The following is a 27,667-nucleotide window of genomic DNA, read 5'->3' as shown; positions in this document are numbered from 1 at the left end:
GCAGATATTTCAATGCACCATTGTTGCTACTTTGTCAGGCCGTTGTTTGTAGTCAGTCTGTGTGATCTTCTTGCAACAGCTAATTAGGTGGTCCACTGTTTGGCTTTGTTCTTTCTGAGGAGAAAGCTCTACTGTCTGAGCTACTTCTGGCAAGGCTTCGATTTCTTTGCCTTGGGTAGACCTTTGCAGTTCTTCCAATTCTACTTCTGTGAATACTTTATTTTGTGTTATAAATCGACGTTGATCTGCTAGTCTCTGTTCAGTTATTTCTGATTCTGGAAGTTGTTCTTTCCAGAAGTGGTGCATTCTTTTCAGATATCCTCTTCTCTTTGGACTTGATTCGTAATAGCAGATCATTATTTGTTTTCAGTCTTTGTATATTCGCAACAGATAGACAACTTTTTTTCCAGTAGTTCTGCAGCTGCTCCCCCTGGTTGCTCAGCCAGCAGTCATGAGTCCTATAGCCCACTTGTCACCAGATGTTCAGAAACTAGAATACCTAGCATGGTCCTTGTTGACCTGGGCGATGACCGATCCAGTATGGGTTTCTGTAAATTACGTCTCACCATATTGTTTATGGGAGAGACACTCTTCGTCTAGCTCCTCTGATAAGACCTGTCCAGTATAGTTGAACCTCTGGCATAGGTCTCATCCTCCTCAGAGCACGCAAGCCGCACAACCACATCAAGGGGGGGAATAATAATAATAATAATATGAATGAATGCATTTATTAATAACTTTGTTCAGAGTTTTTTCCCGATATATATGTAGGAATTGTTTGGAAGAGATGTAAGAAGCAAGGAAGTAGAGACATTTTTACTACTGCTTTTTTACCAAGCTATGACAATTTTGACTATTCTGTCATTTTCCTGAGTAATTAATTAATGGATTGTACCAGTAAATTCTATAGGAGAATGTCAGGGTAACTGTCTGAGAGGTAACGTTGAAACAAATGTGAGTCATGCAGTATGACAATAATCCTAAACACACAAATACATCAAAACTGAATAGCTGAAGCAGAAGAAAAAAAGAAATTTTGGAAAAGCCAAAGCAAAACTCATCTTAACCTAACTGAAATCTATAGCATGATTTGAAGCAAGGGTTTTATGCAAGACAGCCCAAAGAGGAATGGGCCAAAATACCTGCAGGCATTGCATGGCACTGTTCAATAGGTACAGGTGCCACTGGTTACTAAAACTAAGCTTTGCATACTCACAGAAGGCCAGTGAATGTTGATTCAGTGCATTCAATAAAGAATAAGATTTTTTCGTTGTTTGTTGTTTGTTTAACCAGAATCATTTTATTTATTAATAGAAGTTAGATGGGATTTGGATTACATTGTAGGTCACAGTACTGCAGGATTACAGATAGTTTAAAGGGTTCACAAACTTTTTTTCATCACTGTAGGGGCAGTGGGAGGATTGAATTTTCCCAGTAAATAAGTCAATCAGAATGAAAAATAGAACTTGGCAGTAGATACGTAGGTGGCCTTTGCTATCCATGATCTTGTTATCCAGCTTTTCACATATCTGCACTTGGAAAATACTGACCAGACCTTGTTATCCATTTTAAAGGGTTTCATGTACCCACAGTTTTGGAGTGGGTTTTGTATATTTATGCATGTGCAAAATGATGGATGAGCTTTTGTGCAAGTATACAGTACATTTCTTTTATGGTATTATCATCTGTGGAGTTGTTATCTGTAGTTCAACTGCAACGGTATGCCATGAATAAGAGTAATCTGTGTATGATTTTAATTAGGTCATATACAGGTTTGATTAATTGAAGTTGTGGCTATAGTAAGTACTTTAACTTGACAGCATATCAACACCTGTGAGTAGTGGCAGGCTTTTTGCCCTCTTTAGTACAGTTTTATATCCAATGCTGAAAAATGATAAAATACCATAACTAATTCAAATCTCTTGACTTGTCCCTTTTTCTTAAATAAATTATTTTACCTTACAGAGAAAAGCTAGTATTAGTGAACAAATCCTGCTGGAATGGATTCATCCCATTTCTTTTCTACATTTACAGTATTTTGAACATCACTTTTTGCAATTCAAAAATCGTCTTGCTACAGAACAGGTTTTCAAGAAAAATGGTATCTGACACATGCAGGAATAGCTTAGTGTTTGAAAAAGTGATTTTTTTTTTTTTTACCTCTCTGTTAATTGAGTTGTTTAAAATACTGACTTTTAAAAATGGTTATATTTTTATTGTTAGCTGCCTTGGATGCCAAGAGACAGAATAAAAACTGAAAGAATAAAGCATTTAAAGGAGAGGAAGAGTTTGTTTTTTTTTCTTAATTTTCTCCCTGCTGCAAGTTTGCAAACTAAACTGCAGCCCCTACTTATGCCTGGTCAGCTTATGGTTTTACCTTTCACAAAACTGACCCTTACTCTGGGAACAACTTGCCAGTTTGAAATAAGACTGTTATTTGCAGTAGTTTTAAAACCCTTAAGAGGACCATGGAAATAGATTTGCTATGAATTATGGAATTATGCTTTGTGTTTGGTCATTCCTCTGGAGTGATTGTTTATCATAATGGTTTTGTTTCTTTTTTATTTTTGGTAGTATTTTTTTTTAACCTTACAGGTAGTCCTTGACTTACAACCACAATTGGGACCGGAATTTCCATTGCTAAGCAATGTGGCCATAAAGTGTGATGTCATGTGACTGCATTGTTTAGCAATGGCAATGTGGGCAGTCCCAGTTGCTGTCATAACACCAAGACACATGGGTCGTTAAATGGGAAGAGGTGGAAGTCCCAGGTAAGGAGCACGGAGGTGCCATGAGGAAGGGGAAGCCTGGGAGGGTCGGTGCAGGCTGTGCACGTGCTGGGGGAGGGGGATGCTTCATTGTGGCATGAGCTCAGGAAGGCCGGAGAATATGCTGTGGCTCAGCGGCTTCTTGGCATGCCGCAGCTCTGGGGCTGCAAGTTTTTTGCAGCCCCAGAGCTACAGCATGGCAGGAAGCCCCTTTGTTCCATGCTGCTAGGCTGGGCTGGGGCTGGGCTTTGCACGGCACAAAGGAGCTTCCTGGCATGCCATGGCTGTGGGGCTGCAAAAAGCCCCAGCTGCAGCACACCAAGAAGCTCCCTTGTGTCACGCGAAGCCCGGCCCGGCCCAATAGTGTGTCGCAAACCGTGCCCCAGGAAGCCCCAGCCCAGTCCCAGCCGCCCTCACCACCCCGCACTCCAAGCCCTCTTCAGGCCTGCACTCTGCCACCCCAGCTGACATTCGCTGTCTTCTTGCTCCCACTGCTGACAAGGTGTGCCCATCCTGGCCTTCATGAGGCAGCTGCTGGCCACATGAGGCCATCTTCCCCAGATCTCGCAAGGAAACCGCCTGGCGTGACCTTGGGAAGAAAGCCTCGCGCGGCTAGCAGCTGCCTCACAAATGGCCAGCCCGTGCATGCTTGGTCAGCAGCAGGAGCAAGAAGATGGCAAAGGTCAGCTAGGGCAGCAGAGGCTGTGGAGTGCAAGGGGCCAAAAGGGCATAGTTAGGAGGGAGATGGCGGGGGGAGTTGAAGCGCCCCTGTGGTTGTATGTGCAAGCGGGCTGCCAAGTGCCTGAATTTTGATCACGTGATCACTGGGGCACTGCAACAGCCATAACTTTGGGCACCGGTGGTAAGTCCCTTCGTTCAGTGCGGTTGTAACTTCAAGCAGTTGCTGAATAAATGGTCATAAGTTGAGGACTACCTGTAGTGTAGAGGAGTATGAGAGTTGCTTAGAGTCTTTTCTTATTGGAGTGGCTCCAATTTGGACATCTAGTATAAAGAAGCAGAAATAAGTGGGCAGTGGAAAAATACAGATACCCATGTGCCAAGCCAAAGGAGTTAGAGGTACAGAAAACAATGCTACCTTGACCCTGTTCCCCTCTGTAGACTGCCTTAATGCATATTCTGTAAGTATTTTGCCTCTGAGATAGGATAGTCTGGATCTCTGAGAAATCTGGACTTCTCTTAAAATAGAGGAACCTATACTTTGTGAACTATTACCAAATTTGTTATTGCATCAGTTAAAATAAAGATTTGCAAGAGTGTTAAGATACAATACAGTGGATAATTGCCCTTCTGTTTGTGTCTTAGTTTCTCAGAAATAGTTCTGAACTCAAGTGGTTGTCTTGAGTAAGTCTCAGAGTAAGAATTGCCCCTGGGCATTGGCAGAGAGGAATAGAATAGGCTAACCAGTCTGGTTATAGAACTACATAGAATTTAACTTTCACTGATGTTATATATCTTGTATCTGTGTTTCTATCCCTTACTCTGTGGTACTTAGTAGCAAGGAAAAGTTTTTTTGTGTAGGTTCAGATGGACTCTTCATTTTTACCAAGATTGTAGATATGAAGGGAGACAATCCTAACTAATGCACAATCATATTCCCCTTTATTAAAAACCTTTTACCTGTGTAAATCTACCACTTAATTGTGAACGGTTATTCCCTGGTACAAGCAGCTGAACTGTAGCAAAAGGGAAATGGAATGAAGTGTAGCTCTTGTGAACATGCATTGCCTTTATGAAGCCTAAATGACAAAGTCAGCTAAAGATGTTGGGATAAAAGAAACCTCTGCCTGTGCTCTGGAAAGATTGCAAGCATCTTCAGTTGGGTTTGGAAGACAACCAGTGAAGTCATTTCAATGTGGAAGTAATATGGGATTGTTGGTGTGTAAAACATCCCAAATCTAAACTGTTTTAAATTCAAAACATCCTGCCTTAAGATTGTATCTTGAGTGTGAAACAGGCTGTTTCAATCTTTTAGAAATGTTTTCATTTTGAGGTAGTTTCAAATTCAAAACAGTTCAAATCTGAAACATTTGTACTCCCCTATATAGGAAAATTATATTCCCCTATATAGGAAAATTATATCAAAGAAAGCATTGGTGCAGTAGCCTAGCTTTGAGATTATTAATGTGTAAGTCACCAGCACCAATTTATAGGTAAATGAGCACCTGCTTTGGACCAGTTGAAACTTATAAAAAGCTCTCCTGATATTATGTGATTGTCAACCATCAGCACTGGATACAGGAGAATCCACAGATTGCAACTCTGTTCCTTGAAGGGGAATGCAACCTGATCCAGAACATATATGTTTTCCAAGTCCTGGAGACCATCCTGCAGAATCCTTATTAGCTCTACCTCATTGGGGCTCAACTTCAGCTTTTTCTCCAATATCCAATTATAGGATTGTAGAGTTGGAACTGCCTAGAGATCAATATGGAGATTCAGGAAGATCCTAACAAGCAGGAATAATCCCCAAGAACAGGTGCAGGGGCAAATGCAACAGGGACAAGTGCCAAGACTTTCATTTGGATAGAAATAATCAAAGGCATGAATATAAGATAGGTGAGGTCATATTGGGTAACTGCACATGTGAAAAAGATCTGGCTGCCTTGATGGATTACAGGCTGAATGTGAAGCAGCAGTGGGGGAGGGGGGGGGGGAGAGAGAGAGAGAGATGCAGACCTGTGCTACATCAGAAGTATAGGGTCATGATCAAGAGAAGTCATCATCTCTCTCTGTCTTGGTCAGGCCATACTGTACGAATAATGCAGTCCAGTTCTGGGCATTTGCCCAGAGTCACTTTTTGTGAGATGGGCAGCATCTAAATTTGAAATATAAAATAAATACATTTTAGGAAGGACATTGACAATCTAGTGTGTCTCAAGAGGAACAACCAAATTGATAAGGGAAGGAAAATATTTTATAAGGAGTAGTTGGAGGTATTGGATATGTTTAGCTTGGAGAACATGATATATCTGAGGGCTGTCATGAGGCAGATTTATCATTAAGATAAGTTAGGAATTTTGTCTAAAAATCACACTTGTCTCCAAGCAGATGGTGGGATAATTGAAGTCTCATTACTACCACTTCATGCCTCTGAAAGATCTGTGGTTTGTTTTCGAAAGGCATGATGCCTTGGAGACCATCTAGTCCAACCAAATGCACAGTGCAGGTATCTTTTACTACAGCATCCCTCATAGATTGTTGCTATACTCCAATAATGTAGCCTGTCCTATCTCTTGTTCTGCAAGGGCCTTAAAACAATTTCACAAGTCTGGTGCCACAGAGTATCTTGTATATCACTTGTATCTGTTTCATTCTTGTCCATTGGGCTTCTTCTCTTGTTAGATTGTCTTCCTTATGAAGAGCTGTTTCCACTGTCAGTTTCTGTTGTAGAGTCTCCTTTCTTTGAACAGATAAATCTTCATCTTCTCTTACCGGCTGAAATGTGACCACTTACTGCTCCAGTCTTCTGATTTCTTTTTCAAGGGCTGCTACAAATATATGCCAGATTGTTCTAAGATAGGAACACAAACATGCTACAAACTTTGTAAATCATACTGCTGCTTATTCATTACTTTTGTAAAGGCACATCACTTTAAAGGCTTCAATTTCCTCTTGTTTCTTTCTCAGGCTGAATTTAGCCATGTATAAATTCATGATTTAAACAATTTGTTATGGACTGCTTCCTAAACTCCATTGTCAAACTCCTGTTAGCTCTCCTTGTTCGCTCATTTAGTGAGTCCTTTGTAGTTTGGAGACACACTGAGACTTTGGTGATTTCCAACTCTGAGTTCACAGAAAAGGAGAAATATAGCTGAGTACTGTCAGCATACTGATGACAGCTGTCTCCAAACTTGCAAATGATCCTTCCCAGCCACTTCATTAGATGATAAATAATGTGGGAGACAAGATGGAACCTTGCAGATGGAACCTCCCAGGTTGGTTCATAAAGTGTTGAGAATATTGTTTATTGCTTTCTGATTACATCTAGAGAGATGGAAGCAGAATAACTGAAGAGTAGTGCCTTCAGCTCTCAGATTCCCCCAGATACTCCTGCAAGATAACATGGTCATGGTCAAAAGCTGCTGAATGTTTCAGGAATAACAAAATAGTTATGTTCCTCTCTTTTCTGGTTCTATTTTTTGAACAAGATGGTCAAGGACTTCTGCATGCCATATTCAAATCTAAATTGAGCCTGGGAAAGATCAAAGTAATCTGTTCATCTGAGGGCTGCACTTGGAGCTGCAGCTCTACTTTTTAGCTTGACTAAGTATCAGCTATTGGACACTAGCCAATAGTTGTTAACATCAGTTGAGTCCAACAATGGTTTTTCTAAGCAAGGACCTTGCTTCTTCCTCCTTTATGATGATGAGAATTCCTCCTGCAAAAGAGAATAATCTGAGTGATCATTAGAAGACAAAATCTGTAGATAACCTTATGAACTAATCTGGTGAGGGATCTAACAGGCAAGTAGCAACATGAACGGACCAAGAAATGTATCTTTTTTCTCCAGTGACAAGCAAGGTACTGAAGGAGATTCTCTTGCTATTGAAGTAGCTTTATAAAATTTGAGCATCCATGATTGCCATCTGCATTCTATGAAAGTGTAAGAACGTTGCAGAGTTAACTTGCTGAATTAGGCCAGAGTTCCTACCCATAGCAGCTCAAGGCCTCAAAGCTCACAAATATAGGGTCTTGATGGAGGTAACCGGATCTTGTCTGTCTTCAGTATCTGGGTGTTGGCTCTGAACTTTCAAGTTCCTTTAGTTATCATGCCTAATAGATGTTGATTGACTTGTTTGTCAATGGAAAGGGAGATCAAGTGACAAGCTGCCACTTCCTTTGCCTGGCTAGGCTTACTCTGGTAGGGGAAAAAATACATGTCCCTCCTTGGATGGGCAATCTTTATTCCCATTCTACTTTCAGGAAGGACATGCAGCAAACTGCTATAGACCCTGCAAACAGTTGCTAAACAGGTTGATTACAATCATTCACCCTATTTGTGAGCCAATCTTCAGGGAAGTTATTAAGCAACAGATTCTGAAGCTATAGTAGCTCCTTCAGCTATCTTCAGACCCCTAGCATTTTCTGGATATTACCTTCTGGATATAAAAAAGGGGAAATTCTAAAAAAAAATGTGGTGACTGGTGAAATGGAGATTCCAAATGTCTCTATAATTCATGGCATTATATTTCTCTCCTCCTCTCTCAGCCAGATCTCCATAAACCAGGTCAGTGCTGTCATTCAGGATTAAATCCTAGATAAGCATATTTTATGAACAGCTGAATCTGAAGTTACAAGGCAGGGCCTTTAGGTTGGTATCCTGTTCTGACTTCTCTGGTTAGGGGGCAAACTGAAGGGAAGGGAAGTCAATCTATGCCCTGCCTTCTTTTCCATTCCGTGTCTGAATTGCAGCCTCCCATCATATCTCTCACAGCCCCCTCTCCCTGATATATGTTCCCCATCTCCCTGCTCTATCTCACAGTACCAAACCACAGTTAACAAAATAAGGAAATTGAAGCAGTTTTTCTCCCTTCAGAATCCTATTTCCCTCTAGTGCTTATACATAAAATCCATCCAAGGAGTCATATTGAAGAGGTTCCAAGGGACAACATTCCTTTGTAACTGGGAAGCAGATGATGGTAATGCTGTAGAATCCTGAACCTGTTCTGGTCCTGTAAAGAGAACCGGCAGGGCAATTGTTAGCTTCACAATCTCTCTATAAATGATTGCTTGTGTAATATATCTCAAGTTAGGCTCAGTGATAGAGGACTGGAAGATAGTCAGTGTGACACTAGTTTTAAAAAAGGGACCTGAAGAGACCCAGGAAATTGGGTTAGGTTCTAGATAAATTGCTGGAAATGGTAATCAAAGAAGAAATAATGAACCATAGAGAGGAACAAGCCTTTCTGAAGGAAAACCATGGATTCTACAAAAATAAATCCTGTGTTAGCAAGCTTTTTGAGATTGTGAGAGTGTTTATATACACATAGATGAAGGTAATCCTATCAGAACAGTATACTTGGATTTCCACAAAGCCTTTGATAAAGTTCCTTATTGATGTCTGATGGTTTTCAGGAGCAACAGCTATGGTTCCAGGAGAATCACTTGCCTTCTACCATGTTTATCTCCTCAGCAGCAGGAGTGAGGACTATGTTGTCCTCCAACTATTTCTGTGTTTCACCCATCTTCAGATTTGCCCCTTACAAGTTTGGTACATGCACACTTTCCCTTCAAATTCACTTGTCAGGTAGCTTTGTATCTTTCTCCCACTTTGTAATTAGATAATCTCATCAAGGCTTGGCTGTAGCCTTTGTGTTTCCCTCCCTGATATAGGTTTGCATTACTGATCCTTCTGTGTCCTGGTAGGGAACACCTCTTCATCCCTATACATCCAAGGAGCTTATTCTGTTCTGGAGGCGTTGCATCATATCAGTTGGCTGGATCTGTTAATGGTTTGAGGACACTCAAAGCTTTTGAAAGCTTCCTCTGAGCTCAAACTGCCCAGATGCTAGGGTTATCTGGTACATAAACAAATTGGTGTGAAATCTGCTTCACTTTTACATTTCACATTGCAGATATGGCACTGATGTATTCTACATTTCATTTTTTATCTTGGCAAACTATAGACAGTAAATCAGTAATGTTCTGATTGACCAGCTAAGCTGCACCCAGTCAGTCATTCCATCCCACAGCTATGTCTTGTATCAGGTCCCTTTGAGAGCCAGTGTGGCATGTTGGCCAAGGTGTTGGAGTAGGAGTGCAGAGACCCGGGTTCTAGTCCACCCTCAGCCAGTCACTTTCTCTCAGCCAAACCTACCTCACAGGATTGTTGTGGGGAAAAATAGGAGGAGGGAGCACTGTGTGTGCCATCTTGAGCTCCTGTACAAAAGGCTGGATATAAATCACACAAATAAATAAACACCAAGGTTGATCTTTATGCATTTCAGGACAACTGCTAATGCCTGAGCTTCTGCAGCAGGGGCAGGATAGATCCCCCTGATGTACCACCTAGAACCTAGTTGTCTCAAAATCCTGTCAGAGCCAAAGTGGAGGAGGTCTTCCTGGTTTCTTATAAGCCTCCGTAAGAACTTTTTATGCAATTAGGTAGAAACCCTTTATCAGGTTTGCACAAAAATAAAGCCTTCCTTCATGGGATTTCTCTACTAGAACTTTACCAAATGGTTATTTTGGCTCAGCCGTCTACTTTTGGTCCACATTATCATCTTGGTCTTTCCTGTCAGTAGGAATACAGTGTTTGAGAGAGTGATCCTTTCTTCAATCACTTATGACTGTGAGACTATGTAATAAACTAGATACCACCCCCCTTCTGTGTGAATTGCAGAGATTGTGTTGAATAACAGGTTAATGACCTGCAGCTGGAATTCTTCAAGTAATCATCTGTGAATTCACTCATCTTGCCCTCCTTCCTCATGTTGTTTAGTGACATCTGTGTTCCTTCATGGTTTTCCTGTGTGGGTCTCAGAAACTGAGGAGTCCAGAAGAGCCATGTCTAGTCATGTATGATATGCAAGGAAGATGGCACTCCTACCAAGAATTCTTTAATTTCTGGTAGATTCTGAGCAGGCTCTTTGCAGGAACATACTTGTATGAATCCACAGGCGACCACTCAAAGAATTCCAGTCACAGGTAAGTAATTAGTTCTTCCAATTTAAGAAAGGTCTATTAAGAATGTACAAGCTGTACTTATATTCTAAATTCCTTTATCTTGGCAAGATGATCTTAGGAGCACAATTGCCAAGCTACTGGTTCTGGGTTTATTGGATCTGTTATATTCTGCCATTTTTAATTTAAAGTAGATGGTTGCATATTTAAAAATAAAAATAAAATCTTAAAGAACGACATGATTAAGATATGAGTATGGACTGTGATCTCTGCATAGCCCAGTGCGCCATGCTGGAAATATTAGCAGGAGGCTGGTTGTCAGTTTACAAGGGAAGTAAACAAACAGATAGAAAACTGGCATAAAAATAGGGAATTCTGTTGGCTAATATAATTGACAATCTGTACAGCAGGCAGCATCTTGGTCAGGGTTGGAAATTCCCAGGTGCCTAAATCCCTGTCAACCTGGACTTGTACATATTTTCCAATCCTGTTTATTTTAGTAGTGGAATCTATTCTTTTATCAGCTGAAGAAGCACAGTGGTAAGTATGGAATCTGGTATTTTACATTTCTGTTTTTCCTTTCATTGTGGGGCTCAGTTTAAATTTAAAAATAATTACTAGAACCGGAATCTGTATTGTAATTTAAAATAGTAAAATTAAATGCAGAAATCCAGACACCAAACATTGTCAGTGTCATTTAACTTTCTCTCATTCAAGTTCAAATTGTTCTCCTTGTCTCATACATAAGGAAGGGCTCCTCATATTATCTATTCTCTTTGCAGTTACCCTTTAACCCTCAATTTTTCTGTGACTTTCCAGCTCATGCTCCCAACTCAAAGTGGGCCTGGCATATAAGTTACTTAGAAATCTGGATTTTATTACGTTTATTCAAAACCGACATATTCTATACTGAATTATAAAGTACTTCATTTGCTTGTTATAAATAGCTTGCTATCTTTCAGAGATTTAGATTTTCAGAGAATATGGATTTGGTAGTCTCTGCCCTCAGTGAGGAAGAATAAAGGAGTATAGTTATTTACATATACAGATTGATGGATGATGGATGTGAAGAACAGAGGTGGTTAAAGCATTGTGATTGGAATAGTCTTGATCACTGCCCATTGTGAACAGTCTTCCTCTCTAAGATTTTCTTGGAGAGGCTGCAATTTTTGTGTGGTTGTAAAGGCCAATGATGGAAAATTAGGGAGCAAAATGACTCAAATAAGAATTTACTTTTATACCAGAGACTTTTACCTTTGTTCTGCCTGCACATTAAAAGCACTTGAAGATGTGCTGGTTCTCTTTTAGTACATCAATGCCCTTTGTGTCAACAACAAAATATGATGGTCATATGGACTCTCAGTTCAGTCAGATACAGAGAGCACCTTTGGGCCCCATTCAGGGTGGCATAAATGCCTCAAATTGAAAGTCTTGTATGACAAAAGTATGTAAGTGCAGACAATCACTGTAATTGCTACCTTGATCTAGAGTTTGATCTGTGGATTTTATGTCCAGATATAAAACATTGTCCAAATATAGGCAGCCTTTTGCCCTCCAGGTGTTTTTTAATTTCAGCTTCCATCATTGCTGGTAAACATAGCCAATGCTACAGGATTTTAGGGCTGCAATTCAAATTGGTGTGGGTGAGCGGATTTGACATAGTACATTTAACCATGATTTTTTAAACAAGTCATTGTGCCCAGTTTCATTTATAATGCTGAGTTAAAATCAGATAAACCACTGAGTTAAAGTCAGATAAACATTATGGCTTAGCGTGGTGTACCAACTCTTTGTCTATGTATTGGGATTTGGAATGGAGAAATCTCACATACCTGTAAGCTGTATTCTGGCACTTATGAAGATTTTTAGCCATGATTGGAACTCTTCACCAGCACCACGAACCACTTGGAGCCTTGGGTGTACGAGGAGATTAGCCTCTGAGCTTATACAAGTTCTGTTTCTTCATTGCTGAATCACAGCAAGTGTCCATAAATTGTGTATCAGAATGTTGCATAAAAGGCTGGGACTGCTGCTTTTGAAGAGTTCTCTACAGGAAGAGTCAAATTAATAACTTTCAAAGTTCTAATTTGATGCCCTGACGTAATAGTGTATGAAATCTTTTTTTCACAGAAAGAGAGAGAGAGAAGAAGCATGATGTTAATCTCTCTGTTCCAGGCTAATCTTGATATCTGCTGAGTTTCTGAAAGCTTTGTTGCCTTTTGAAAAATCTATTTAATTTTCTTTTGGCAATTCCGAATTGTATTGATAATACTCTCATCGGCTTGCAGTCTACAGTATGTGCAGATTTGTCTGTTTGTGATGTTTTTCAACACCTTCTGTTAGTTGACACTAACTTTTCTTTACACTTTGCTGAGAGCTACCCATTTTTTTAATTACGTATTTTTTTGTGGAGGTATGTAAATTGGCAGTTGTCAAGACTCAGTTTTATACAAACATTTTTTTACTGCTATCACTAAATCCATCATGTAATGAAATAAAATACTGAATCTTCCATCAGGTTTCATCTGTAGGCAGTCTCCTTATTGGCAGCAGAGATGTTGATAGAGGGGCAAGAGGCTGGATTTGGGAAAAGAGAAACTTCTAGTGCAAAAAGGAACTATATTGGCTGTCTGAAATTGGCTACAGAGAAGTCAAGTTAAAGTAGTTGGATCTCTATTTGCCTTTTTTAAAGCGCTTCCTCCCCTTTCAGGTTCTGTTTTGTAAAATGAAAATAATCATGACCTGTTTCACAGGGTTATTATGAAGGTAAACAGGATGAATACTTTTGAGCACCTGACGATAGCAAGCATTGTGCAGTCAGCAATTTAATTTCATACACTGAACAGTCGAGATAAACAGCTGATTTGAAACAGGCTGTTCTCTCCTTTGAAAACTCAGAATCTTAGTTTGGGTATATCCTTAGATCCTGAAGTTACTTTAGATGCCAAAAATGTTTTTTATCAAAAATGTTTTTTACCAATTTCATTGGCTTTACTGGAAGAACTGCATCTATAGAAGCGGATATGTGTAGCTCAGGGTTAAACTGTGGAGTCCTTGGAGTTCTCTGAGCTTGGCTGTTTTCTTGCAAACGTTTCATTACCCGGCTAGGTAACATCTTCAGTGCAGAACTGTATCTGGAAACAGCATGTAAGGTTTCAAATTGGTTTATCCATTTGTCTGTTACATCAGGACTTAATTATTGTGCTGCAAATTATGTGGGTCCATTATTAAAGATAGAGTGGAAATTTGATTGGGTCAGCCTGCCCAGACATTGCCAATATTAAAATACTAGTACAGGTGGTCCCTGGGTTAAGAACACCTGGCTTACAGACGACCCATAGTTAAGAGGAGAGCCTATTGTAGCAAAATTCAAGTTACATACACAATGGTTTGAGTTCATTACACAATGCTACTTATACAGTATTATACAATAATACTGTTCTGGCTTACATACAAATTCGACTTAAGAACAAACCTTGGGAACGGAACTCGTCCTTAAACTGGGGACTACCTGTACTACCTGCACATGCTTCAATTAGTTACATTAGTTGCCCATCCATTTCAGGGTTCAGCTTTAAATATTAGTATTGACTTTGGAAGCCCTACCCTTCTCCTAGTCCCCATTTGTTTTGGCAATCATTTATGTCCCGTGACCATATTTTGTTTGAGACAGGCGTCAGAGATCCCTGAAGATCAGACTGGCAGACACCAGAAGCGGGAACCTACCATAAAATCATAGAATTTGCCCATCAAGCTTTTTTTCTTTTTTTCATATATTTGAAAGACGTTTGTATTTCAGAAGGTTTTCTGTGGTATTTACTTTTTATACTGGATTTCTCAGTTTTAACCTTTTGTTTTTACCAGTTTTACTTATTTGAATTGAATTGTATTGGTTTTGTACAATTTTATTGTAAATTCCTTTATGAAGCTAGTTTTCCAAGCATAAGAGAATCCCAACAGATAAAGCATCAATACTTCTTTATCACTAAGAATGAAACTTGACTCACAAGTTGAGCATCAGTCATACAAATAACTACATATATACAGTTATATAACTAGCAGTGGTATTGCTCCTTCTTTATTTATTTATTTACTTATTAAATTTCTCAACCGCCCATCTCCCCCCAATGGGGGAACTCTGGGCGATTCACAACAAACATTAAAAACATAAATATATATAAATACATAAAACATCAGTTAAAAAACATTGCTAAAAATATCATGTCTGTCTCTTCATTGGACAAAAGTTATGGGTGTGCGATTGCTGCAGTGAGCTCCTGGGTCTTAGGAAGCAAATTCATGACTTTAAGACCAATATACTTGAACTGCAGGAACTAGGAACGGCAGAAGTTGGTGAAAGAGACAGTCAGGGATAAGACAGCAGATCTCGCTCTCTGATGCCTCAGAAGCTGCAAGAAATGATTTTGGGATAGAAGGACGAGGAGGAGGAAAAGGTTCTCTTGCACAGTATTTAAAGGGTGAAGAGATTGCACTCCCCCCCCAAAAACCCTCAGTTATTAGAGGAATAGCACCTTGTGCTGGACATGCCAAGTGCGTGATGCATTTGCTTTTCTGATGCTAAGGTTACAGACATCACAAACCATCTAGATGCTCCAGTAGGTAGTGTTGGGGAGGAGTCAGTTATATAGTCACTCTGGCACCAATGCCACAGTCAGAAAGTGTGGGAAGGCAAATTTTGATTGTTGCAATCTAGGAGTGTCATTGTGCTTTTGTTGGAAAAACTATCTGTTCCGTGCACAGGGCCAATTAGGCAGAGCTGAATAATCTTAATGTAGGGATTAGACAACAATGCCAGGAGGAGGGGGTTTAGATTTGTGAGGCACAGGTTATATCCTTTTATACATAATATAAAAATGGTAGCAAATTGGTTTTTAAATGGATTCTAGTGGGAATGTCAACATGACAAAAGGAGTTCCAGTATAGGAAAAATCACAGAATTTTTTTAACTGTTCAAAGGGGAACCATGTGTATCTTAGAAATGGCTGTAATTAGTTAAGAAAACGACAAGGTCAGAAGGGTAAAAGTACATGCCAAAGAAATGTCTGCCTTTCTGTTATTTTGTTACTTTGATATTTGATGTTTAAATCATATTCTGTAAACTGCCCAGGGTCACAGTGAGAGACACAGCTTACAAATAAATAAATAAAAATCCAAGGATGAGGCTCTTTTTAAGTGCCTACATGCAAATAGCAGGTGTCTCTGAGTCAAGATGGGAAGTTGGAGTGCTTGGTGCTGGAAAAAACATAGATCAGCCAGTATTACAGAAATCTAATAGAATGGAAATAATCAATGGAGTACAATTATCTCTGGATATAACCACTATAAAAAAGAAAGCGAAGGGCATACTAGAAGTAAAGTTGCCCTGTATATCAGAGAGGGCATATAGTCTCCTAAAGAATGGCTTACAACTAGGGGGAACACTTTTACTGAATCACAGTCGGTGTTCATATAAGCCTCCAAATTAGTACTAGGGATATGCTGTTGCACACACATAAACTTGATATCCAAGAAACAAAAGATTATCTTCTGATTGAAAAAGAAATTAGATTGTTAACTGTAAAGAAGCAGTAGCAATAAATAATTTCATTCATCCTCACATAGACTGTGAAAATGCATGTTCTGGACATGATGAGACCAAATTTCTAGATACAATAAATGACTGTTCCCTGAAACAGCTATTCAGAGAACCAACAAGTAGAGATGCAACACTGAACTTAATTTTAAGTAGTGCCCAAAATTTTGTTCAAAAATTCATAATGCTATAATGCAAAGAATCATAATGCTATAACCAGTATGCATGTAAGTGGATGCTTACTAAGAAAGTTGAGCATGGTGACATTTGATTTCAGAAGAACAAACTTCCCAAAAAGAAAAAAAAAGGAAGGAATTGGTGAGAAGAAAGTTGAAAGGGAGAGTCAAGAGGCTCATTTTTTTCCCCTAATGCTTGAAGATCATTCAAAGCCATTATAATCTCAACCAGCATGTGTACCTCATATCAGGAAAAATACCACAGAGTCCAGAAAGAGACTGGAATCAGAGTTGAGAATTAGAGCTGAACAGAAACAGAGATTCCATTAAAGGCAAGAAGGCTTCCTTTGAGAGGAGTGGGAAGAGAGAGGAAGACTTTTACCCAAATTAGGAGAACAAAATAAATGTAGAATCTGCCAGAAGATATATAAGCAGTCTCTAAAGAGTTACCAAAAATAATATTTGAGGAGCACATGGCAAAGAACATTAAGACAAACATTGGACAGCAGGGTTATTAAATATGTGCTAAAGGAGGATAGGGAACTAGCAAAGAAATTGGATAAATTTTTGCTGTTGACTTAGATGGGGGTTGGGAGGGATGTAGGATAGATGCCTGTGCCTGAGCTGTCCCCCCCCCCCCGCCCCCAGGAAGGACATCAGATGAATTGTGATAGGCAGTGGGATATGACATTATAAGCCAAATTGGCAAACTACAAATAAATAACTCCTCAGGTCCAGTTGTATCCACCAAAGAGCTTGAGGTCTATTTCTGAGGATTGGAAAACAGCCAGTGTGAAGCCTGATTTTTTTTTTTTTTTTAAAGGATCAGGGGGTGATACAGGAAACTATGGGACATTTTGGATTACTATCTGTTAGGAGAAGAAAGTTGAAAATAGTATTAAAAGGAAATTAAGCAAACACAGAATGAATTTTGGTGGAAAGGAAACGGCATGGCTTCTACAAAGTTAAGCCTTGTCTCACTAACCTAGATGCACCAACAAGCATTTAGACAAGGGTGACCTAGCAGATATGAAATACTTTGACTTTTTAAAAGCCTCTGACAAAGTATTCTTATCAGAGGTTCCTCAGCAAACTCAGCTGCCTCCGATAAGATGGCAGACATCCTCATGAAATTGACAACTGGCAGTGACTGATCAAGAAAAAGGTCCTTGAATCACAACGGATAATTCATTGAAAGTATCAAAGTAGTATGCAGCTGCTAGAAATAGACCAAATTCACATATCTGTGGTGGGACTGTGTACAGTTCTGGCCACTGCACCTTAGGGATGCTACAGCGCGAGTAAAGTTGCGAAACAGAGGCAACTAAAACGATTAGGGGACTGGAACAGCTCCCATATAAGGAAGGACACTCTTTAAAGGAGCATAATGGGAGACATGATAGATATTGAATATTCATGGTACAGTTAATGTGAAGAAGTCTTTGCCTCTCACAGCATTAGAACTTGAGGTCATCCATTTAAAGTAAATACAGGGAGATACAAGAACCACAGAAGGAAATTTTCATACAATGTGTTGTTAAACTGAGGAGTCCATTGCCAGCAGTTGCAGTAGCAGCCAATTTGGAGAGTTTTAAAAGGGGACAGGACAGGTTTATGGGGCATCAAGCTATCAGTGGCTCCTACCATTTATAGTTCTTTACTACTTCCTGAATCCTAGGCAGCTGCCTTCAATATTGGTTGCTGGGAAGCAACAGTGGAAAAGGGATATCACTCCAGTCCATACTTAGGAGCTTTCTAAATGCATCCAGTTGGCCACTGTGTGATACAGAATGCTGGATTTACACATGATCCATCAGTGTTATTATGTTAAGGTTTTTGTCTTGAAAAGCAGAGTATAAATGCTGTGATGCCATTATAAAAATATATATCTGAGTAAGTTTAGATATTATGCTAAACTATGGCTTGTTTATGGTTTATTGAATAGGCTTAATCAGATGGGTTCAGGCTGCACACTAAGTCATAGTATACAAACCACTACGGTTGAGTTTGCATAACCATTGAAACCAAAACTGAACAACCCACATTAAAGTGTGTACTTGTGTAATTTGTGCCTTTGTAGTCCAGATGTTGCTGAACTACAGCTACCCTCATTCTTCACTGTTAGCCATGCTGGCTGGGCTTCTGAGAGTTCAGCAATAATTGGAAAACCACAGGTTATTCATCCTTGTTGTAACTTCTTGCTATATTTTGTTTATGGATGTAAAAATTAAATCACATATAATGGGTATGAGACAGTGGCTCCCAATGTCATTAGAAACATCTGGAGATAGCAAACTTAGTGGTAAGCCCTACTCTTTGACTAGATGGGGATAGCAGTATGGTCTCGCTGACCTCTGAAATGAAAGGTTTGTTACAGGCGTAAGTGAGTAACAGTGAAGCTGCAGTTCACATGGCAAGTAGGTGCAAGATAACCACAGATGAAATGTCAGAATTGACATATGTGCAATGACGAGAGTTGTTGGTGGAAAAATGACATGTGATTGAGGATTGTGTAGTTCTACCTAGTATTTGTGCAGAGAATTAATGGGAACTGGTTTGAAGACTTGAAGATGATATAGGTGTGTGAAGCCCAGTCCTGCTAAATATTCTGAACTGTTGCATTGTCTGCTTTGTTATGCTTTGAAAATTGTGCAAATGTTGATTAATCATGTGGCCAGAGTTTTTGATAATGAAATGCATAAGGAGACATAAATGTCATGTAGCTGTATGTTTGTTATTTAAGGTGGTTCATTTCTTCCAGTTAGAAAAGATGAATTTTACGTGAGAGTCATGCAAAATAGAAAGTGTTAAACATTATACTGGAAAAGGTAACAAGAATTCCCTGTTCCTCCCCCCCCCTCCAAGTTTGGAGGGCCTGAAATAATTAAGCTTGCTTTGCAAAAGCAATATTTATTCCTCCTTTCTTTTCTCCCCCACCCTCCAGCACAATTCTGTGGTAACATCTGGTTTTCTTAGCTTATCTCTCACACTTCCGATGTTAGTATTCTTGATTTTTTTTTTAATTTTAGAGTTTGATGGGCTGGTGGATACACACATCTTGCCAGCTGTTGACAGCAAATGTGTTACGGAATCCAGGGGATAGAGAGTTTGCTATATGTTGCTCTTGTAAGATTCTGCTGATATTCTGAACAAGTCTTTAGTGGACAAACTATACATTGTCCTGCCGGTTGGTAGAAAGGCGGTGTTTGTTGTAGGGAGCATTTTAAAAGCTGCCTGTATAAGAGGGTAAACCATTTTTTTTGTCTGTGCAGACTTTTCAAATGTGTGTGTGTGGCTGGGCTCAGCCATTGATGAACAGATCTAAAATGCATGAATCCAGCCATACTTTTTCCCATGCACCTTCTACCAGGAACAAACAATAGGTACCCCTAAGCTAGTAGCCCTGTGGCCAACTTCTGCCATATGATATGCTTTTTTTTCCATAGAGCCAAGCCATTACAAATGTATCTGGCAGGGCTGGAAAGTGGGGAAGAATGATTGCAGGATAGGATAGAGAGCCTTTTCCTTTATTATTTGCAATGCTGTATTAATTTTTCCTTTCAGAGAAATAGTATTTCCATTTAGTCCATATAGCAGTCTGGCTATTTTGGGCTATTCTTATACCTTTGTTCTCTCACCTGCCAGTGGAATTCAGGTTCTAAATTCCTTGAGACCAGGGCCTTTTTCCTTTGCCTACTTTTTTCTCCACTGTGCAGTGAGTTTTCACAAATATGCTTGATGGTACACATGGGTGTACTGTGGATGCAGTAGGAACTGGCGATGCTCCTGAATTAGCCTATTAAAATCAATCTTCAACCAAAGAGGATTCATTTCGCATTGGTTCAATTTACAGTGCTATAAAATGTGCTGCAGTTCAGGTGGGTGGAAAGAGCTTTGCACAGGGCTCCTTTACATAAGAGGTGGCCACCCACACTCAGATATGGTTCCATTCTTTTTTAATCTCCAGAGGATCCCCTCAAATTTTCCTGCTGAAATTTGGCAATGGATTACTATTTACTGTAGTGTGAATTTCTGCTTTTTAAAAATGAAGTAACTATATAGGTGTTTGGCCTCCAGTTGGCTTAATGCACCTGTTTTATTAACTCCCCCCCCATAAGCCCTTGAAAACTTAAAAAAAACTGAATCCTATGTACTGTCCTCAGATGACATCACCACATCATTCCCATGTAAGGTTCCTGGCCTCAAATGTCACCCAGCTCTGATTTACTAAACCAGATTATTTTATTACGTTTAGCCATGGGTTTTGTCACAATTGAATAATAAATTAAAAGAATGAGAAATATAATCCCATTTTTTTTCAGAAAGAAACAATTTACTAGTCAGTTATGGTAACAGTTTTAGGTTTACTTTGTCATGTAACATCTGTCTTTTTTGCTTTGGCACAAAGCAGTTCAAGCAACAGTTATTGCTGAATTCCTCTGATGAACATGATGCCCAGTGTGAGCTAGGATGTGGGCCAAAGTCTGGGTGACCATTGCAGCATTACAGGATTACATCCCATATGCCCAAGTCCAACATTATTTTGTTTCCAGTGCAAGTTGGACTTTATCAGGCTGCTATTGATGTCAAAGTCTTTCTGGTCATCAGAAATGCCAACTCACATTCAGAAACTAGAATGCGATAAAGTTATTCCATGCTGTCATATGTACATAGAAACTGAGGCCTTGTACCCAACATCTATCTGTTCCTGGGCTATTATTTTTCCCTCTTCTTCTTTTACTCCAAGTCAACCAAAATATATTCACTTTTCTAGGTGCTTATTCTCACAGATCTTACTTGAATTGTTTAGCTGTCTTGAGAAGCTGCAAGTATATTTTGTTGTTGGGTTGATAGCCAATTTGTTAAGAAGCAATGGTGTTAGCTGGAACTCAGCTCATGGATTGCATTGTGTGACCTTGGTGAATCTCTTATCTCTTATTTCCTCAGTTCTGAGGCAAAGTCATACTGACCTATAATGTGGTGTCAGAGTAAATACTGCAAAGTCTTCCCTCCTTCCATGGATTTACAACATGGAAGTACTTACAACAAAGCAAGACAACCCTGAATTTGATAACAGAAGGGTAGGGAATTTGATAATGGAAGGGGAGAAAAGTTACCATCACTGGTTCTACCTTAGTAAGAGTGAGGAATTAAGAAAAACATGGGTAGTGACCAAGGACAGAGGAAGCACTCAATTCATGAATTCCACATCCATTTTTCTAATGCTATCATTCTCAGGTGAGAGCGACTCTTCCTTTAAATAGCCTCTGTCTCAATTTTGTGATTAGTAGTTGACCTCCTGGCCCCTAGTTCAAAGGGTATTATTTGGAGGAAAACTCTGTTCTTTCTTCAAATGAAGATGGTAAATGTGGCATAGAAGTAAGTTAGAGGAAAATCTTAGGGACCAAAAAAATTGGAAAACTTTCCCAGGCCTGGGGAACAGCCAGCCAGATCTTGATGGTATTTCATTAGGCGTAACAATCTAGCATAACACATGTAGAATGAAGTGTACATTTCATACAAAAACACAGCAAGAAGGAGGTGATTAGGTATTATATAACTGAAACACTATAAACTAACTTCAGTATCTTGCTGTGCAAACAGAAATAAACAGAATTGATGCATATTTTTAACTCTTTCTGTCCTCCTCCCAATTCCTGTGCAATCAGGGTGAAGATTACATCCACATATTTCTTTAACCTGTGAAATCCTGTCTGACCTCCAAACTGGCGATGTCAAGGGTACCGAGTCCTCCTCCTCCGGCAGAGATGTCAAGTGGACCTGTTGCAGAGAGCTGGTGTTACACTCAAGTAGGCCTGCAGTTTGGAATATCAATTAATGACTGTATATCAGCTGGCATTTATTGTCCTCCCTTTGAAGTGGACTCAAGCAAGTGTTTTGCACAGTGACTGATACTTGCAAAATCCTGCCAGTTGTAATAGTGATAAATATGATGTGGGAAAGTGTGGAATTCCCAAATTCATATGTCGTTCTTGCCATGCTTCTCAGGGACAGACAGTAACCTTATTGTCTTCTAGATGCTCTGCTAAGTTTTGCTTTGTCCCCTCATGGTCTAGATCCAAAATATCTTTGGCATATATAATGTGATGAAGATTGCTGGAAATCATAAAAAGCAGACTTGCAGGGCATGAAATGAAGTTTTTTCGTTGTTGTTATTGCTTTTTCAACAGCATCAGCTTTAGAATGGCTAACACATCAACCCAATAAAATCAAATGGGGAGCAGATTAATAATACTTTGTGCACATCTCTGTTTGGATGCAGCTTTGAGGGCCTCATAACTGGAACAGATAAATTACAAAAATATACTCTCCCATTGAAATGGGAAGGGTCCAATCTGATAGGTTTGCATTTTATATTTCCTCTTATCATTGACATTTCACTGTATTTACTTTCCCTAGTCATTAAAAAATACATACATACCAGTTATGATGTTAGCACTTGTTATGCTGCAATTCTCTGTGCATGTATTAATAATACATTCTAATCAGAAAAGATGTTTTTAAGCTTAACACAGAATTGAACAAAAGACTGTGGAGGGACAGGCAGGGTGGAAGCTTTTCCTGAGAATCTGCTTCCATTCTGGAATCTAAGGTGCATAAAGCATACCAGAGTCTCATGAATGCAAGTACAGGTAGTCCTCACTTACCAACAGTAATTGGGACTGGGCACTCCATCGCTAAGTGATGTGGTCGTAAAGTGTGATGTCACATGACTGCACCGACTTACAGCAGTAGTTCTGGCAGTCCCAGCTGCTGTTGGAAGCCAGTAGTGAAGGTTGTAAACTGGGATCATGTGACCGTGGGATGCTGCAACCATTGTAATTGCAAGCCGGTTGCCAAGTGCCTGAATCACAATCATGTGACCGTTGGAAGGATGTGATGGCCAAAACTATGAGGACCAATCATAAGTCCCCCTTGTTCAGCGCCGTCATAACTTTGAGTGGTTGCTGAATGAGTGGTTAAACAAGGACTACCTGTAAAAGAATTCAGGAGCAGCAAATCTTTTCTGAAAGCAGACATATTCCTGCCTCTTCTAAGCTTAATAGCCCTATGAATGAATTATAGTTCAAATATTTTCCTCCTCACTTCTGATGGAGAGGGACAAGGATAGAAGTGCCGTAGAAAGCCTTTGATAAGTATGGATCATTGGAAGGGGGTGTTTATGGTATTCCAAGAGAATGGTGGTTTAAATTTACTTTTCCTTTGGGGGGATTCTTTTTGGTGATCTTTTTCTTTATAACAATGCATGTAAATGGCAGCCAATATTTCCCTTCTCCCCCATTCTTTTTAAAGATTAAAGTGGTCAAATTTTCCTACATGTGGACCATCAACAACTTCAGCTTTTGTCGGGAGGAAATGGGCGAGGTCATCAAAAGTTCAACATTTTCATCAGGAGCTAATGATAAATTGAAATGGTAAGGGCCACCAAAATGCCAGATAGGGAACATAAGGTACATTTATTGATATGTGGTTCTCAGAGCTGGGTTTAGAGTTATACCGTAGCCCCATATTCATTTAGAGCCACTGCTGAAGTTGCTAATGTTCTGTTTCAGAACTGCCATCTGTAAAATGTCATAAGACTGGATTCATAAAGTTGGTTTTGAAATGGTGAACAAAAGAAAGTGCTGCATTTACTATTGAATCTTAATTATCCATTTGTAAGCATGGCTCAGCAATTTCCTATCGTCAACTGCAAGAAATCAAAATTTCATTGTTTAATCAGTAGCAGATTAAAATGTAGTAAGTGTAGAAAGGCTATTGGCCTTTGTAATCCAGGGTATGATTTTTCACAAGAAATCAAACTATCTCTGTATAGAAAGTTGCTTCCCTGGGTATAGTTGAATGATTTATATAGAGAAAATGAACATGGTCTTTCTGCCTTTTCAGGTGTTTGCGTGTGAATCCAAAGGGCTTGGATGAAGAAAGTAAAGATTATCTTTCACTCTACTTGTTACTGGTCAGCTGTCCAAAGAGTGAAGTCCGAGCCAAATTCAAGTTCTCTATTCTGAATGCAAAAGGAGAAGAAACAAAAGCAATGGGTATGCATAGCTACTAGCTGGGTACTTATATTTTACTCATCATATGCAAGCAGAGCAAAAAATAAAGATTGTTTTGTGTGTCTGGGAATTTGTTCTTTATGTTTTTTTTTAAATGCCAATCTCTTTGTATGTTTCCAGAGAGCCAGAGAGCTTATCGGTTTGTGCAAGGCAAAGACTGGGGATTCAAGAAGTTTATTAGAAGAGATTTTCTTCTGGATGAGGCAAATGGGCTCCTTCCAGATGACAAACTCACTCTCTTTTGTGAGGTAAGGAAAGATGTGGTGGAACACCATGGTTTCATTTGGAAAGGTGTTCATAAACATGGTTTTGTTGTCTCAGTTTTCTGTCATAAGTCCTACAGTTGGGTTTTGGGGGTGGAACTTTCAATATCTCCATTGTGGCTGAATGTACTGGATGGCTCAGTTCTTCCTGGAGAAGTTTGCTCTTGAAATACCTAGATGCCAAGCCATTTGCAGTGTACTTGGAAACCTATTGGTAACCAAGTTATCCCTTCCAAAGCTGGTATGATATGGCGCTGATGGCTCTTACCCACCAGCAGGCATGTTGCTGCATTTTGTACTAGCTGCAGCTTACAGGTAGTGTTCAGAGGTAATAAAACCAAACCCTTGTCTTAAGCTTTTCTTGGCAAGCCTCTGACTCACAGACAGGAAAAAATTTCATTGATTGATTGATTGATTGTTGCCGCTAAGAAGGTTTTTTTGGCCACGTACGTAGGTCTTATGCCATATGCTCAGCTAATTCCCTCCAGCTGTAGGTACCCCCAACTGTTTCTCTTTAGGGGAAGTAGAGTTTTGATGTTTTCTTTTTGTTGTTGCTCTGCTGATTTGCTCTGAAGACTTGATGGCCCTTAGTGAAGTAAGAGGCTACGTGAATGCCCTTGCTTCCTTTAAACCAGTGTTTCTCAACCTTGGCAACTTTAAGATTCATGGACTTCAACTCTCAGAATTCCCCTGGCTGGAATTCTGGGAGTTGAAGTCCACACATCTTAAAGTTGCCAAAGTTGAGCAACACTGGTTTAAACTATTGCTGGGAAAAGGTTTGGTCACCTTACTTAAGTTCTTCTGTGGCTGACATAAGATAGGTTGTCCACTGGCTCAACCTCATGCCTGATTGTGGAAGAGCATTTGGCTGCATTTGCATGAAGTTTCTGTTTTACGGTCTGGGTCTCATGAGCATGCCTAGGGATGTGGTTACCATGTCAAGGAGGAAGGAGTCAGAGTTTTTGTATTCCATGCATCTTTTTGTTTAATGAACAGGAGGGACTGCTATCGATGACTGCAGAGACAAGTGGATGCAATCCAGCCAAAATCACAGGCTTTTAAATCCCATGGGTTTTGATGACAGACCTTTGAGCACATGCAAAACTTTTCTTTGAAATCACTATCCTCTCAGTCTGAATTTTGTCTATATTTATGTTCAAATCAAAACACTTAAGATGGTTACACCAGTGTGTATTTTGAGATAAAGAGAAATTGAAATATATAATAAAAAAAACTAAAAAAATACACTTTTGTATGATGGTTTCCACATGCCGTGTGAGTTAATTGTGCAGTAAGTAAGTAAATTGTATTCTAAAACATAAGTGTACTTTAGAACAACCAAAATAATTAATATAATATGATACTTTATTGTGGCCTTCTCCAAACCGTTGGCCTTCAGATGAATTGGACAGCAACTCCCAGAATTTCCAGAGTAGCATGGGCAGCTGTCATGCTGACTAGGAATTAGAGATACTGGGTTAGTATACCTAGAGGATGGAGAAAAATGTTCTACATTGAGTAAGAACCTTTTTTTTCAACTCAAGACTTTCTCACTGACTTCTAAAAACATCCTAAGAAGCTGCCCCACTCCTAGTTTACCCAAGAGGGACCAAGCAGTCGCTCCAAGTAAACAAAAAGCACTCTCCTTTAAGGAGCTTTCCCTAACAATTAGAGTTTCCCAACTTCAACCAGTAAAGAAGAACAAAGGCTGACCTTTTCTGGGTCAGGCCTGGTTTGCACGTGGATGGGAGTCACCCAGGGAATGCCAGAATAAGGAAAACGAAAGAGTATCTTGGAAGAATGCAGTGGCAAGCCATTTCCACATTGCTGTTAGGAAACTATGTGGATCTGGCCCTGAAATCATATAAAATTATGGGGTTGACTTGAAGTAGGCTTAACCATTTTAATTGAAATAATAATTAATGCATGTTTGCCTCATTGCTTTGCTGTTCTCTAAATATGGTCCTTTGTTTCAGTTGTACTGCATCTTTGTGGCAGCTATTTTGTTACAATGCCTACCATGGCTTTTCTAAAACACTGAGTGTGCTCACAGGCTGAAAAAATCGGATAGACTTGCTTTAGAAGATTGAGATAGATTCACTGGCCAAATTAAATTGTATATCTATTTCTATAATCAGAACAGTGGGTAGTCTAATTCAGAAGATACATAATCAAAATTGGCATTGAACACACATGGAAATTACAAGGTCGAAGCTCAAAATACATGCTGCATCATTTCTGAGTAGCTTCTTTTTGCAAAAACTTACAGGTAGTCCTCGGTTAACAACCACTTGTTCAGTGACTGTTCAAAGTTATGATGGTGCTGAATGAGTGGTACTTATGGCTGGTCCTCAAAGTTCCGGCTGTCCCAGCACCCCCGCAGTCACATGATCTGGGCCCTTGGCAACTTATGATGGTTGCCGTGTCTCATGGTCATGTGAACGCCATTTGTGATCTTCCTGCTGGCTTCCCACAAGCAAAGTCAATGGGGAAGCCAACAGGGAAGGTTGCAAGTTGCTTCTGTGAGTCGCTCCCACTCACGTCACTTTTTCTCCTGAGGAGTCCAGCCATAGACTATGAGATCCTGTGGATCTTGTACTCCATAGCACCCACCTGCAGCAGACATACCCTGCCCACACGTGCCCAGATGTGCTTGCACTGTGGCAGCCATCTGTGAGCCTTCCCATACCTGGCAGCAGTCACTCCCTGCCAGGCTGCACCGCAGCAGCTGCCTGCATGCCCTCCCATGCCTGGCAGCAACTACCCTGCTGCTTGGCCGTGCTCATGCTGCACTGTGGCAGCCACTTGCAAGCTGCCCAGGACTTGTGACTTCCTGGTGGTTTACTCATTGATTTTGTTTGTTGGAAGCCAGCAGGAAGTTGTGAGGAGGTCCTTGCTTAATGACCCATGATCCTCACTTAATGACAGCAACAGAGACTGCTGGGATTGCTGTCACTAAGTGATGTGGCCACATGACGTCGTGCTTTACGACTGTATCGCTTAGTGATGGGAATTCCAGTCCCAATTACCATAGTTAAGCAAGGGCTTATCAAAACAGCCTATTCGGTAGCCCAAAACAATCTTCATATCATAAATAACATTAATTAAATGTTTTGTTTCCCTTTTGCACTTCATTTTACCATAA

The 27,667-nt window shown here is 39.8% G+C and overlaps 1 protein-coding gene across 11 annotated transcripts in view; it reads left to right on the top strand.

Annotated features, from left to right (window-relative positions):
* The window catches only part of SPOP (speckle type BTB/POZ protein), a 58,310-nt gene that overhangs the window by 18,972 nt on the left and 11,671 nt on the right, over positions 1-27,667 (top strand). For 10 of the 11 annotated variants that reach the window (XM_025170329.2, XM_025170325.2, XM_025170327.2 and 7 more), the window contains 4 exons: positions 21,851-21,991; positions 23,496-23,617; positions 24,090-24,241; positions 24,380-24,507. In XM_025170329.2, coding sequence (XP_025026097.1) covers positions 21,914-21,991; positions 23,496-23,617; positions 24,090-24,241; positions 24,380-24,507 — 480 coding nt within the window. In that variant the 5' untranslated portion in view covers positions 21,851-21,913. Of the gene's footprint in view, positions 1-10,258; positions 10,437-21,850; positions 21,992-23,495; positions 23,618-24,089; positions 24,242-24,379; positions 24,508-27,667 lie in introns of those variants that run through there. The other variant, XM_088143495.1, reaches the window with a different exon arrangement.

This window comes from Python bivittatus, unplaced genomic scaffold, assembly GCF_059951505.1.
Source record: "Python bivittatus isolate LINGU-HERP-01145 unplaced genomic scaffold, Pbiv_v1 ctg000410_np1212, whole genome shotgun sequence".
NCBI lineage: Eukaryota > Metazoa > Chordata > Lepidosauria > Squamata > Pythonidae > Python > Python bivittatus.
This window is presented reverse-complemented; position numbering and strand designations above follow the sequence as displayed.